The sequence below is a fragment of the Ambystoma mexicanum genome, chromosome 4p (assembly GCF_040938575.1).
Source record: "Ambystoma mexicanum isolate Mex_15411 chromosome 4p, UKY_AmexF1_1, whole genome shotgun sequence".
In the NCBI taxonomy this organism is placed as follows: domain Eukaryota; kingdom Metazoa; phylum Chordata; class Amphibia; order Caudata; family Ambystomatidae; genus Ambystoma; species Ambystoma mexicanum.
The window spans coordinates 511,645,089-511,659,137 of NC_090927.1; the positions used below are offsets into that span (position 1 = coordinate 511,645,089).

The window sequence follows — 14,049 nt, forward strand, 5'->3', positions numbered from 1 at the left end:
CCGCCAAACAGTATGGCTTGCAGAAAGCCGAGTGAGAGGCCCAAGTGGCCGCCCTGCTTATGACTTGCCAAGGGACATGGCGCTGGAATGCTATGGCCGTTGCCTTAGCCCTGACTGCGTGGGCATGCATGTTGGCCGAGAGCTGCTTGTGCTGGCCCTCATACGCTTCTTTGATGGCAGAGACAATCCAGCGGGATGTGGAAGCTTTAGAGGCCTGATAGCCTGCTCTTGAGCCCCCGAAAGTGACAAACAGGGCGTCTGATTTGCGGAAGCCCCTGGTTCTGTCATCCAGGCAGTGCAGCACTCTCCGAGCTTCGTCCTTGGGATCGGGGAAGAACGTAGGAAGGACTATTTTCTTGTTCAAGTGGAAAGCAGATGGAACATTGGGCAGAAATGTCGGGTGTGTCCGCAGGACTACCTTGTCCTTGTGAAAGGTGGTATATGGCTCCGAGGCAACCAGCGCCTGGATTTTGCTGACTCTACGAACTGAGGCTCGAACGGTCTGTGCGCCAGGGCGCCCAAGACTATGTTAAGGTCCTACACCGGGGGCAGTCTCTTGACAGGCGGGTAGAGCCTTGCGAGTCCCGTCACATGTTTCTTGACGATAGGGTTGGAGGAGGAGAAAATGCCCTCCTCAGAGTTCCTGTAAGCCCCAATGGCTGCAAGTTATGTGTGGCAGGTGTCCACCTGTATGACTAAATGAGTGAGGTGCGCCGAAATGGAGAGCATGTCGTCCAAGGTGCACACCAGTGAGTCGATTCCCTTGGAGTCTGCCCAGTGGCAGACTCTGGTCCATTTGCATTTGTACTGGGCCCTGTTAGCTTTGCTCCTGGCGCCCTGTATGATTTCCAGATTGGCCTGTGAGAGGCTAAGGTCGCGCAGCATTACCTGCTCAGCTACCACACTGAGGGCTAGTTTCCCTGGCACAGGGAGGATGACTCTGTCCCCCTGCTGAGCCAGAAGATGTGCTGGGCCTGTCGGGAGGTGAATCGGGGGCACTTCCGAGAGACTGAGCAGCTCCGAAAACCATGGCCTGGCCGGCCACCATGGTGCTATTAGAATGATTAGGAGTTGGCGAGTCTCCTTGATTTTGCAAATTACCCTGTGAATCAGGGGAGTGGGCAGAAAGGCGTAGGCTTTCATGCCGGTCCACTGGAGGTGAAATGCATCGTCCAGAGAGCCGGGGCCCTGGCCTGCCAGGATGCAAACTGGGGGCACGTCTTGTTGTGCCATGTGGCAAAGAGATCCACCTGGGGGTGACCCCCACCTGTTGAAAATCTCCTGAATAACGAGGTTGTTTAGCTGCCACTCGCAATTTTCTGCTCCCAGACTGCTGAGCCTGTCAGCTTCCAGTTTGGATTCCCCCGGGATGTGGACTGGCGTGAGGTAAATGCTGTTTTCCAGGGCCCACTCCCACATGCCGATTGCCGGCCTACACAGAGAAGGGGATCTGGTTCCTCCCTGCTTCTTGACGTAGTACATGCTGGTCGAGTTGTCCGTCTGGATGAGGACAACTTTGCCCTTGAGAAGTCGTAGGAATGCCCAGAGTGCCAGCCAGATGGCGTTCAGCTCTAGCCAATCGATGTGGTATTCCTGCTCCTGTCGAGTCCAGGTGCCGTGGACCGAGAGATCGTCCAGGGTGGCTCTACAGCCAATCTGTGATTGTTGTACCTCTCGAACCCTTCACCCCCAAAGTACGGTTTCTTTGAGCATACGCCGGCCCATAAAGCTCACTTGTGAATTATGGAAGATAAACTCTCCGTCCTGCTACTTCTGGCAGGGGTGCGTCGAATGGGATCTAGTTCCTTCATTGATCCCTGATAAGGATTAGTCCAGTCTAGCTGCGACTATGCTTCTCCTTATGATTGGTAAGTCTTTCTTGAGCTCTTGTGATGCTGTTCGTTCTGTATAATGTCTTTATATGTTGCTCCTATTTATGCCCGCAATAATGTCTCTCTTCTGTTTTCTTTCCTTAGATGGAAATGCAGCCTCAATGCAGCTGTGAGACGCGAGACACGGCCGGATGGAAGATGGATGCTAGCGCAATGTTCGACAGCAGGCAAGTGATGGTTTAAGGAAAGCGCAAATTATGGCGAAGCGCAACTTTAAACTGACAGTTTTTTCGATGTCTAACCTTGCCTTCTGTTTTTCCTTGCAGGCGCTGCTGTCGACGATGGAGCGTGTCGTGCTGTGGTGCCAAGATGAAGATATCGGCGTTCCGGAAAGTGTAAAGATGAATACTTGGTTCGCCGAAGAGATGTACAGGTAAGAACAGCTTCCCCAGTTGGTAAGTATGCTGCCAGGATGCAGGATGTCCAGGAAGCAGGATCTTCAAAAGGTAAGTCTGACCTCAGGCGAAGGTGAGCGTTACGCTGCTAGTGCAGAATAACGCAAAGCGTCGGTCTTGAGGATCGGGGCAGCTTATATAGCTGAGATCGTGGGCACGCCCATTAGGGCCGTCTTACCAGCCACACCCTGCCTCTCCTAGAGAGGCAATTCATTAGCAGCCACACCCAAGAATACACTTTGGGCTGCTTAATGGATGGAATGTTCAAGGTTAATGCATCCTGCTTAATGGATGGAACGTTCAAGGTTAATGCATCTGAAGTGCTATGTCCATAATAAAAGCTTTTTGGTGTTAAATGGATGTTCTTGTTTACTTTTGTTCATGAGCCTGGTGCCAAAGGTGCCAGGACCGTGTCCACCAAGGTCTCCTGTGCATGCGACCCCTGCATGCCTGTGTCCCTGACTTCATGACCATGACAGCCAGTCGTCGAGGTATGGGAAGATGTGGGGGCCCTGCGCTCTGAGGCAGGCCACCACCGCATTCATGAGTCTGGTAACGACCCCGGGGGCCGAGTTGAGGCTAAAAGGAAGGACCTTGTATTGAAAATATGTAGCCCATGATCCTGAACCATAGGAAAGAACGATGGGGCTGCCAAATCGGGACGTGTAGGTACGCGTCCTTCAGATCCAGGGATCACATCCAGTCTCCACTATAAAAGCTGGCGTAACCATCTTGAATTTTTGCAGGGGTAAGGAGAGGTTGAGGGTGGAAAGGTCAAGCACAACTCAGCCCCGCCTGGTTCTTCTTCTGAATGGTGAAAATCCTACAGTAAAAGCCAAAGCCTCGCAGTGAGGCTGGGACTTCCTCCACTGCCTGGCTCTCTACGAGCGACCGGATCTCTGCAAAAAGAGTTGCTGTCCCAACCTGTGGGAGAGGAGGGGAGGAGGGAGGAGAGACTGGGATAGGAAGGCGGTACCTCATGGATACTACAGAGAGGATCCAGGGGTCTGCAAGATTCCGGTGCCAGAAATGTGCATGGAGAGCAAGCCTGCCCCCCACCGGAGACACATGGACCCGAAGGGGCGTGTCATGCCTCCTTTTGCACAGAGGCTGTCGCTGAGGAGGGGGACTGGAAAAAGCCCTTACTCACACCAAACCCCTTTTTGTTGCTTGCGCTGGTTCTGAGACGGCGAGCGGTCCGGCTGCCTGGATCTGCGCTCTTGGAAGCCACAACCCTCCGTATGTACAACCTCTTTCTGAGCGCTGCTGAGATGGAGTATACGATTTGGGCCTGGTCTTTGTAAGGATGGACAAAGACTTAGCTGTTTGTGAGCTGTTTTTCTTTTTGTCCAGCTCTTCGTCCAGAGAGGAGTGGAAGAGGACCCCCCCTTCGAATGGCACGGCCTGAGGTGTCAATATGGGCAACTGTGGATTCCATGAGGTCATGCGCGGCCAGCTTGGACTCTGCTAGACAAGCCTTAAAGCGTGATTGGCTCTGTGTGGGGAGTTCTGGGAGGAAGTCTGCAATTTCCCGCCATAATCTTTGGTTGGCAGCTGCCAGCATGGCATCAGCGTTGGCCTGACGTAGATGTAAAGAGGCGTTGGAATAGAGTTTCCTGCCATACGCCGCCAAGATCTTCTCCTCCTTGCCTAGCAGCGCCGCTGATGAAGAGGCTGATGCAAACTGGGGCTTGGAGTATGGTGATGCTGCAGCGATCACTGAGGAGTATGGCTGAAAATGGGCCAAGAGCAAGAGTGTATCCCCCTTCATCTGCCTGTACCTGGCGTCCAGGCGTCCAGGCGTCGATTGACCGGCTGGGCTGAGTGGGGTTTCAGCCAGTCCTTCTTGGACAGGGAGATTAGATCGGTCTGCATAGGAATCCCCGAATTGGCAGAGGGGCATTGTGTGAGGACTTCAGCCAGAACCCCCTCTGCCAGCTGCTCGACCCCAAGTTGGGGTAAGCCCAGATACTCCGCCAGCCCAGAAAGACATTCGTGGAAGGCCCTGCCTGATGATGGCGTGTCCAGATCCTCCTCCTCGTTTGTATCCTGCGGATCTGGAGGATCTTGTGGAGGAGGAGGAGTAGATGGTGCCTGAGGCTGGGGTACAGAGACTGCAGCCAGAGCCTGAGGAGGCGGCGGAGGTTGCGCAGGTAGCTCTGGAGCCTGAGGAGGCAGCTGCACCGGGGGCTGGGGGCCCAATGAAGGCGTCTGTGGTGCCGCTAGCATAGTGGGAATGACTTCCCTGATGGCGTCTCTGAGGATAACGCCCATACGCGTTGAGTTCATGAGGCTGAGAAATCTCTCGAAGAAAATCTCATTGACTGAAGCGGTTGCAGGGGGTGCTGATGGGGTAGCAGGGGAGGCACAATACGGGCACAAAGGAAAACTGCCCTGTGCATAAGAAGGGTAGGCTGTAGGCCACGTACCTGGTTGAAGCCAATCCCACATCGACACTAGTTCTTCGTCGAATTCCTGGAATGGCATTGTACGGGTGCCTCTTTCTGGCTCAGCTCTCATTTTGTCTGGCTGCCTCCCATGTGCCTGCAACATATTTTGTTCAGCCCACTGAGCCCTTCCTCCTCCAGGACTCGTGTGTGTGGATCACGAGGCCTACCCTGCTCCTCGGGGGTCGATAGAGCTGCATTTAGGCGCCCCCTCGGACGTATTGCCGGTAATAGGGCATAGCCCCTCTGCCATGGTACCGGTACAAGGGCGGAGCCCCTCAGGTGAAGACCCAGTAAAAGAACCTTCCGGTCCCTCACCACTGTCACTGGGAGGATGCCTCAGCCCTAAAGCCAGTAGCTGCAGTAGCCTCGGTGTGAGCGTTGGTATAAGGACCTGACCGGTCCATCCCACGCGGGAGAGTCCCTGGGACGGAGTCTCCCTTGCGGGGTGCGATGGAGAATATCGGCCCTACCTTGGGCCTGGTTCGATGCTTTACGAAGGTCTTGAGATCCTCTGGAGGCGACTTCTAGAAGAGCTCCCTCCACCTGGCTAGTCTGTTCTTCAGCGCTTTCGAGGACAGCGTGTCACACGCTGAACAAGACTGCCAACTGTGGTCTGGGCCAAGGCAACGTAGGGAGAGGGCATGGGGGTCTGAAATTGGAAAGAGCCTGCTGAACCCTGTAGACCTGTAGAAGTCGACATGCGCCGGGGAGGAGCATGACGCCTGAGGACCGAGTACCTCAATGATAAAAACACAAAAAAGAAGACAAAGAGAAGAAGTATCCACGAGTGGAATTACATGGCCGAAGCCAAACCCAGGAGCGCTTGTGAATTCGGCTTGTTCCCGTCGACGTGGAAAAGGGGACTGAGGTGTGGCACCGGAGGGCGGAGTCCAGGCAGTGCATGCTCCCTGGTCCGCACCCGCGCATGCCTCTAAATTTAAAGGGGAATAAGGTTTTTTTCTGGTGAAAAAGGTTCGGTCTCCCGTCCCTTGGAAGGGACGCCCATACAGTATGGCGGAAAAGGGGACGGGACGCAAGAGTAAAAGGCATTACAACATACCAAGTATTTCCTTGGACTAGCACAGCGAAAACTCTTGTCTATAATTTAATACAAGAGAAAATATTTTTAAAACCAGTGGTAAGTGAAACTCACAATAGAGATTTTAAATATGCTTTTAACAGTGCTCAATCACCTGCCCTTGAAGGTTTCATGTACACTTTTTTAAAGTGTCACTGAAGCAGGAGGATAAAAATGCTTCAAAAAGTGTATTGGAGGGTTCAGTTGAGTTAGAACTACAATATTGTTCACAAAAGTAAATTCATTTTGGCGCATGTGATGTAATGTCACAGTGCATGTATTGGCTGGTGTTAACCATTTTTAAAATAAACACCTTGAACTTAAAGAAATTAAAAACCAGTTCTCAACAAATGAGCAACAGTGTTGCTATACTTGAACATACCTGAAGGAAAATTCTCCCAATGCCACTCAAAAGCTGTGCCTCTTGTTCTGGGTAGTACTTGATGACTGTGTGATATGCGTCTACTGCTAGCACATAGTCCTGCAAAGAAAAATTACACAAAACGGTTGGTTTGTCACATTCCATCACTTTCCCTGTATTACACATTTCTACATAGCTTTTTTTCCCAATAAGCCATAGATAGTTATAGACTTTAGTAATACTTTCTTTCAGTGAACTAAAATGCCTACTGCAGTCCATTGCCTTACTTTGTAATCCATAAAATGGCCAAAAAGTAGAGTGGGAATATGAGACTCACTCAAAGACTTTGAAATCAGTTGCAAGCACACAATTTGCTTCTTTTCCCTAAACCTGCATTGCAGATTGTCGCAAATGATGACAGGATACTTGGAGGAAAGTAGGTTATTCACTGGTCCAATCTTCACTTAAATGGAGAGAATCCTATCCTTGAGACAAACCGTCATTACTGTCTTTCCCATAAAATATAAGAGATACAACCAGGAATAAACCTGACTTGCCCTCAAATCTATTCCTATGAAACATGGGCCATAACACCAGACCTTTCTTTTGGCAACTAGTTATCAACCAGTCTCTACCAGAGCAGTTCTGTGTTACCCTTTCCAGCATCAACAAAAGCAAAGTATAATTTATTTTATGTTATGCCTTGCTGTTAAGTTTGTAAAGTGTGTCGAACCTGTGTTGCTGTGCATCGTCTTGCTGCAAGGCGAACTCATTGCCCCCGAGCTAGCCTCCTGGTATCTCGGTATAATGACCCAGGGTCAGCTCACACTCCTGGGCAGAATGGACTAGGGTCTCCCGTCTCTGCAGGTCATATGCATCACAGCCATGTGGCAACCATCAAAATGTTTATCAAATATTATAACTTCTGGCTGGCACTCTGGAGTCTTGGTTCTTAGTCTTCTTTATCATGCTATGGTGGTGTTTATGAAACCACTGGTGTGCTGTGTTATGTAATAATGCCAATTGTCAACTAAAAAGTACTGCCTGGCAACTCCTCACATAAGTAAGGACTGTGAAGAGAAAAACAGACAAGGATTTAATGGGCAGATTACTCCTAGGTGATCTTTAGTTTCAAGAGCCAGAGGATTCTGAAAGAGAAAATAATATCTTGCTCATCACAGTTTCACCCACGCACGCACAGTCTCTGCTCTTAAATTTACTGACAATCAAGCATCAGTGGAACAAGAGTTGGGTAAGGGAAAGTCTGATCTTATGGACCTTGCAGCCAGTGCAAGAAGGACATAAGAGAGGGAGAGTTAGGATTATCCCACATTGTGTCACTATTTTCTGGACATTTTTGTAAAAGTGATCTGCCTTGGGCAGAGGCATCTCCTTACAAGAGTGAGGAAGAAAAGTGGACTTGGGATAACTGAGATTTCAGCTATGCAATTGGCCCATAATGACAGAGAAATCAAGTTAAGAATGTGTATGGCAAATTTGTAATGCTCATTCTGGGGACACCTCTAGGAATGCATGCGGGAGATTCCTGAATCATTTCATATTTTTCTGGCAAGTCAAGAATACAACTAGGCATATATGTCCTTTACAGTAAGCTTATTGAGTGACCGGGCATTTAAAAATTGAGTGTGTTAAAAAAGAGTCCCGGAGAAGAAGGAAGCAAAGCTAGGGAAGAGAGAAGCAGAGCAGAAGCAGACAGGTGTGGACTAGGACTGTGCTGGGCAAAGCAGGCACTTCCACTCCATTGCTCGTGAGTGTTATACACCTGTGTGGTTAAGAGGCCAGAAGGGACACTGCAGGCACCGGTAGAGAAGCGTTGAAGAGTCGGCCGCTATGGGGGAGCTACCGGGAGCGCGGTTGTGCAGAGGAGCAGCAGTCATGCTGGCGGGTGGAAGCAGAGCTGTCCGGAGGGCTAGAAGGAAGCCTGCACTGCAAGGGGGACTGTTCCAGAGTAGGAGCTTCACCGCAGCAACATGCCATGGATCGGAGACGTGTCAACACACCAGTGTGTTGACCCAGGAGCATACCGACAGGCACATAAACAGGCAGATATTCGAATACCGAACCAGTTTAAGACAAAACTTTAACAAATCCTCATACATGAGATGTTGGTGTGGGGAAAATTGGAACAAGAAGAAACACAAGCCAATAAAGTAGAAAGCACTGTTAAGTAACACAATTGTGTTGAATTAAAAGACAGTGAACTTAAGAAAAGTCCTAATGAAAGGAACACACTAGATAGTGAGGCAAGATACCCGGCAGGAGAGTAAACCGGGAGATCTGTCAGACCAAGAAAGGGTTTGCTGGCAGGAGAGTATACCAGGAGGTCCAGTCAAGTTGTATAGAGAGTGGAAAGATACCTGGCAGGAGAGTTTACCAGGGGATCAAGGATTCCTGGCAGGGGAGTACACCAGGAGGGCCAATAAAGTTGAATAGAGAAACGGGTTTGTTTTGCAAAGTATACATAAAGAAGTCTACCAGAGGTACTATCACTATCCATAAGGAATTATTTGAAAGACACATTTTTGCTATCCTTAAGGAATAATGATTTGAAAGACATTTTCGCTATCTTTGATGAATTATTATTTGAAAGAGACACTATCGCCATCCTTAAGAAACTGGTATATGAAAGATACTTGTCATCCTTAAGTTTGGTTTGAAAGAGACTTTTGCCATCATACTTAAATACTTGCCATCATACTTAAATAGTCCAGGTGAGGGGAAATCACCCTCTGGATCTAAAAACACCTCCTTGCAACAGACAGTTCCTGTTGGATTTGTTTACTTGCCTTAGTTGTGAACACTTTTTGCCAAACAAGTTTGATACGTTTCCTTGCACTTTTAGTGTGAAGGTCCAAGTAATATGTTTTGGACACGAAGACAGTTTATATGTTTGATGATGAGACACATACTGATCTTTAGTTTTAGTGTCCTAGGTAGGGAAACTCTTTAGGATTTGGATATGAAGGCCTACATCCTACCCTTTGTTGCTTAATGAAGATGTCTGATGTTGAAAACATTACAACTTTGTGTCCGCCTCTCATTTCTGACCCCTCATATATCCAGCAAAACTGTAGCCCTGGGGGGTTGCTACACCCTCGGCAGAGAGAAAGTTGCTCCACATAAAGCTGTCTTGGAAACAGGAATCGAAGGGCACACCTATTCACAAAAGGAGTAGCCTTGCACTGGGGTTCTGAATACTAAAAGGGACTTTGATCCTATTGAGAAGGAAAGCAGGTAGGATCAGTGTAGACAGAGGAGTACAGCTGGAGAAAGGTTCCACCATTTTGTTTCTCTCTGTCTCTAGCTTTCCTTCCTGCCCTCTACACTTCTTATAGCACAGAGTACTTTAGGTGTGATGTCAGAAGGCAAAGTCCACTTATTCCAAGGACATTGATTGGAACCCCAAAAGTAGGCCTGTAGACTTTTGCTTTTAAAAGAAGTATCCCATTCCTTCTTTCATTCCCTCTTGAACACAAACCTGAGGAAAAGTAATTTGCTCTCTCTTGGGGAAGCAGTCCTTCCTAAAGCCGTCTGCTGGAGGCAAAGTCGGAGTGTTCAAGACAGAGACCAACTCTGCTCCCTAACCATTCCCAGGGCACACTGGTGGTGACCTGCTTCTGGACTAGCACACAGAGGGGGGTCCCCCAGATGAACCATTTATCAAATAGTTCAATGGCCCAGTTGTTGCTACAGCTGGGCCCTGTTCCATGGGTTATTAAATTGCCTCAAAGAACAGTACACACAGTGAGTAGTATTATTGTTATACTAAAAGTTTCATAATATATTACGTAGGCCATTGGTCATACGGTTAGAAGCTTAAAAAAGACCAATTAGGTCTATTTGTAATTATGTAGAAAAATCAAAACATAAATACATAAGTCAATATGAAAAATGTATGCATATATACATCAACATTTTGTGAATTAATCAATTAAAACTTCAGTGACACGGTGTGATAATCATTTTTGAGGAAAACACAAGCAAAGAAACTATCTTGCTGGCACTATCTGTCTAATGAATCACAGACATCCTCAATTCGCCAATGTTGCTTAGTTTACATTCTAAAAATCATTATTCATGACCAAAAGCACATCCCAGGTCTGGAGTCAGCCACCACAGTATGCAGGGCCCCACACCATGCTGAAGGATACCTGCAGTTGTGTGCCAGCCTCCCACTGTGTTTGGGAGCTCGAGAACAAGGACTAATCTTACCCTTGAATCCCTGGATTTGGGATTCAGAGCAATCCGAGGGTCAAGACAGCCAGGACCCCTATGTATTAGCCATCTAACTGATTTGAACCATGCTTCGAGCTCGCTCAACCCAGTCGAACCAATAGGAACCGCTGGTGCTACCTTTGGCACTCACCTGAGCTACAAACTGATATGTTGTGCCTTTTGAACTAGTTCACTGCTGCACCACTCCCGCTGTGCATGCTACTGCCTCGGCTCAAATAAGAAGCCACCGCTGCACCGACACCATTAGAACGTCTATTTGAGCCACCAGCATTGATGTTGGCGATCTTCATCGACACTTGACCAGACTCTAGGGGACAAACTGCGACCCTCGAACACTGCACCAAATCGAGCTCTGCAACAAGTCACCAGAACCGTGGCCATGAAACTGAGTTTCACACCGACTCTGGTGCCCATCATGATCCACACTTTCTTTGCATGTTCACTCTAAGGAGTTGTTGAAATGGTTTGAATATAAAGACCCGCCGTTTTAATCTTCTACTTGAGGAAATCTTTTCAGTAAAAATATCACATGTTTTAACAAGGCTAATTACCGTAAGGCTCCCAGATGCACGCAACCACAACTAGGCCACCCATTTGCTGATACCTAATGATTGTCTCTTTAACAATCAAGAGAATTCGGCATACAAACTGGAGGTGTATCAAATGGGGGGGAAAGGGACAAAAACATGTAATAGAGTGCCGAACGATCCACATTCCAAAGGCATCCTAAGTGACATCTGATATAAGGTGGGAAGTGACTAAAAACATTGAAAGGTCACTACAATCAAGTTGGGACTTTAGCTATGAAACACAAAGCAAGCACTTGGAAAAATGTAAATTGAAGGGCTTCTGGGAGGAGAAATGGATATGGGTACACAGAAAATAGGCTTCAAATCAGAGAAATATTTAAAGCATACAGCAGAGACATGTCCTTAGTAAAGAATGTCCTGGTGACCTCAATTTTCCCAAACAGAGGCTTGGACGCCAACCTTCCACGATCTCACATACTAAAAACAAATATTGGCATTCTATTGAGGTCGAAAATGGTGAACTGAGGAGCTATTATTGGGAAGACCCAGACCAGACCTTTTCACCACCTAAGCCAGTGGCTGCAATTGTTAGAGGGTAAGCATAGGTAAACCCTAACAAAGACCCTAAAGCAGTAGTCTTCAAAATCTGGGGCCGGTTGGATTCTCAAGGGTGTGGGGAGGGGGACAAAGGGGGTTACAACTCTTTAAAAACGATTACAGAGGATGCTTTCAATACAAAATATAAGCATTCTGTAGAAACAATAAGCAGTTCTATCTTGTGGGTAAGCCCAGAAACAAACAGTATTTTTACTCAAGGGGGACTCAGTCTAATAAAAGTTTGTAACCCGTGCGCTAAAGCAAGGGAAATAAATATGCGCTGGTAAGCGTGACAAGAGTGAACAGATTGCTATGCCCCTATGACCGAAAAACGGAGCAAGGTGCTGTAACTCTGAAACTGAGTCCATAGTTAAGACCCTGAGGCACTGAGGTCACCCATCCTGGCACCACCTTCCCCATTCTGACCCTAATTATTTCTTGCTCGATTCCCTTAAAACCTGTAGGGGTCACTCTCACCCACCCGGACAAAAATAAGGAACTTGCATTTCTGGTTCTAGTGTGTTCTGTTCTTCGCTACAGGGTGCCCTAGCCCTTGCATACAATGGTATAAGAATGATGTGCAGGGGAGGGCAGTTCGCGTGGGGCAGTGTTAGGGAGAATTCTCTGTAACGGCTAATTTCCCAAACCTAGTGAGTACCCCAGCAGCTTTGCTGGATTTTTGGGGTTTATTTTGTTCTCCTGCTAAGAGTGAGACTCTTTTACTTCCACTCTTAGTCATGATTTGAGGTGTTCCTTTGACTTTGTATGTGTTTGATGGGCTATGGGGTCCTTTACCCCATAGGGCTTCATGTGTTTTTGATATGTGGGTTACACAGCACCCTCCGTGCAGTAACCCAGGGGTGTCGTAGCGACCGCCAAACAGACTCCATACCCTGGGACTGACTACTGTCTCCCAGGGCATGTAAAGTCACCACTGGCTTTACTAGTCTCAAATTGTGAACAGAACCAGTACCAACCATCATATTGTGGATGTACTGGTCGGGGCAATTCGAATGCCCCGGGGTCTGTTGTTCGAGGGGGCACTGTCCAGTCCCCCCCGACTGAGTTTTGTCTGGTGGCAGTGGATACTACTTTTCATATTCGACCGCGAATATATTCCTGTGGGATTTTCTCATTGTTCAAAGCTACCACTTTTTAAAATAGCCTCGAACATACTGCCGGTTTATTAAATTAATATAAATTCACCGGTTGGTATTTTTTGCCGAAACTTGGTTCCAAAATGGCGTTTGTGTTCGCTTCTGTGACTCCAACCCAAGTCGAGCCCTTTGTTCCACTTTTTGGCAGGCTTCTCCACAGAAGCCTCCAAAAGTGGTGCCATTCTGTCTGGGTACCACAGGGGGTGTGGGAGGGGGTTTAGGCACCCTGGACTGAGTTGCCTCGGCAACTCAAGCCATACTCTTGTGTGATTGGCCCAAGTGGTGAGCCACCCGGCTCACCACTTAGCATGTTTGAGTGACAGCTAGGCTGAATGAATGAATGGGGGTTTTCTGCATAAAAGCAGGGCTTTGGGGAATGGAACTTCAGACGTCGCCACAGGACCTAAAGAATCCGAGGAGGGAGAAGCCGAGCCGACCTGCAACAACGACACCACCGGTGGAGCCCTGCTGAACCGTCTGACCACTTTTCCAGACGACAGAGGAGATCTCCAGTCCGGAGAGTCTTCTTCCTTTGACTGGTAGGGATAACCAGTTTGCCCGTCTTTTCGCCTTCCTGGACCCTCTCGTGGCCGCCTTGCCCGTGCCAAGCACCCCGGCAACCGGAATAGCACGGTTTACCACTACAGCAAAGAAAAGGGTAGTACCTTGTAACCGGGAAACTCTGCGGCGGGTTTCTTCCCTGGCAGTGCAACTACCTTCATCTTTCCTCCACGTCGAGACCTCCTCTTCCTCTGGACGAAACACTGACTTGCACCCGCTGCCAGGAACAACTGCCCCCGCTGGAGCGTTCTTCCCATTTTCAGGTACTGTGTCCCGCCTGGCTTCCCTTGCGACAGATCGTTCGGGGTGACAGTAAATCCTCGACTTTCTAACCTGGGTTAGCCTGGGGCCTGTTAACTAACTTTTCCTGACTTGATCTCAATCTTTTGTGAACTATCTACAAAGACTCTTTGGGCATAACCCCACTGTGTGATCCTGGACACATTTCGCTTGCTCTCTCTAAGAGTGGGCCTGGCATTTGAACTTCCTTGCTCTCCAGTAGACTTTGCCTAACCTGCCTCACTGTGGTTCTTTGAAATGTATTGAAATTGTGTGCTTCCATAGCTTTGCCTTTTCCCTCCCTTTTTCTATAACTTATTAGAGTGCCATCTTATGTTAAGCGCTCACTCTGTCTGAAAATAAGTGGTGTTTCTCACTAAGACTTGTCTAATAAGTAATTAGGGTTGTATATATATAATAGTGACTGTGTGTTGAATTTACTTACCTCTTTTTGTGCTAGTGTAATTTACACGTGTCTCTTTAAATAAATAA

The 14,049-nt window shown here is 48.2% G+C and overlaps 1 protein-coding gene across 1 annotated transcript in view; it reads right to left on the bottom strand.

Annotated features, from left to right (window-relative positions):
- The window catches only part of TRAPPC12 (trafficking protein particle complex subunit 12), a 1,223,059-nt gene that overhangs the window by 94,272 nt on the left and 1,114,738 nt on the right, over window positions 1–14,049 (bottom strand). Inside the window, exon 9 of the mRNA XM_069606031.1 lies at window positions 6,198–6,296. Within this exon, the coding sequence (XP_069462132.1) occupies window positions 6,198–6,296 (99 nt within the window). The remainder of the gene's footprint in view (window positions 1–6,197; window positions 6,297–14,049) is intronic.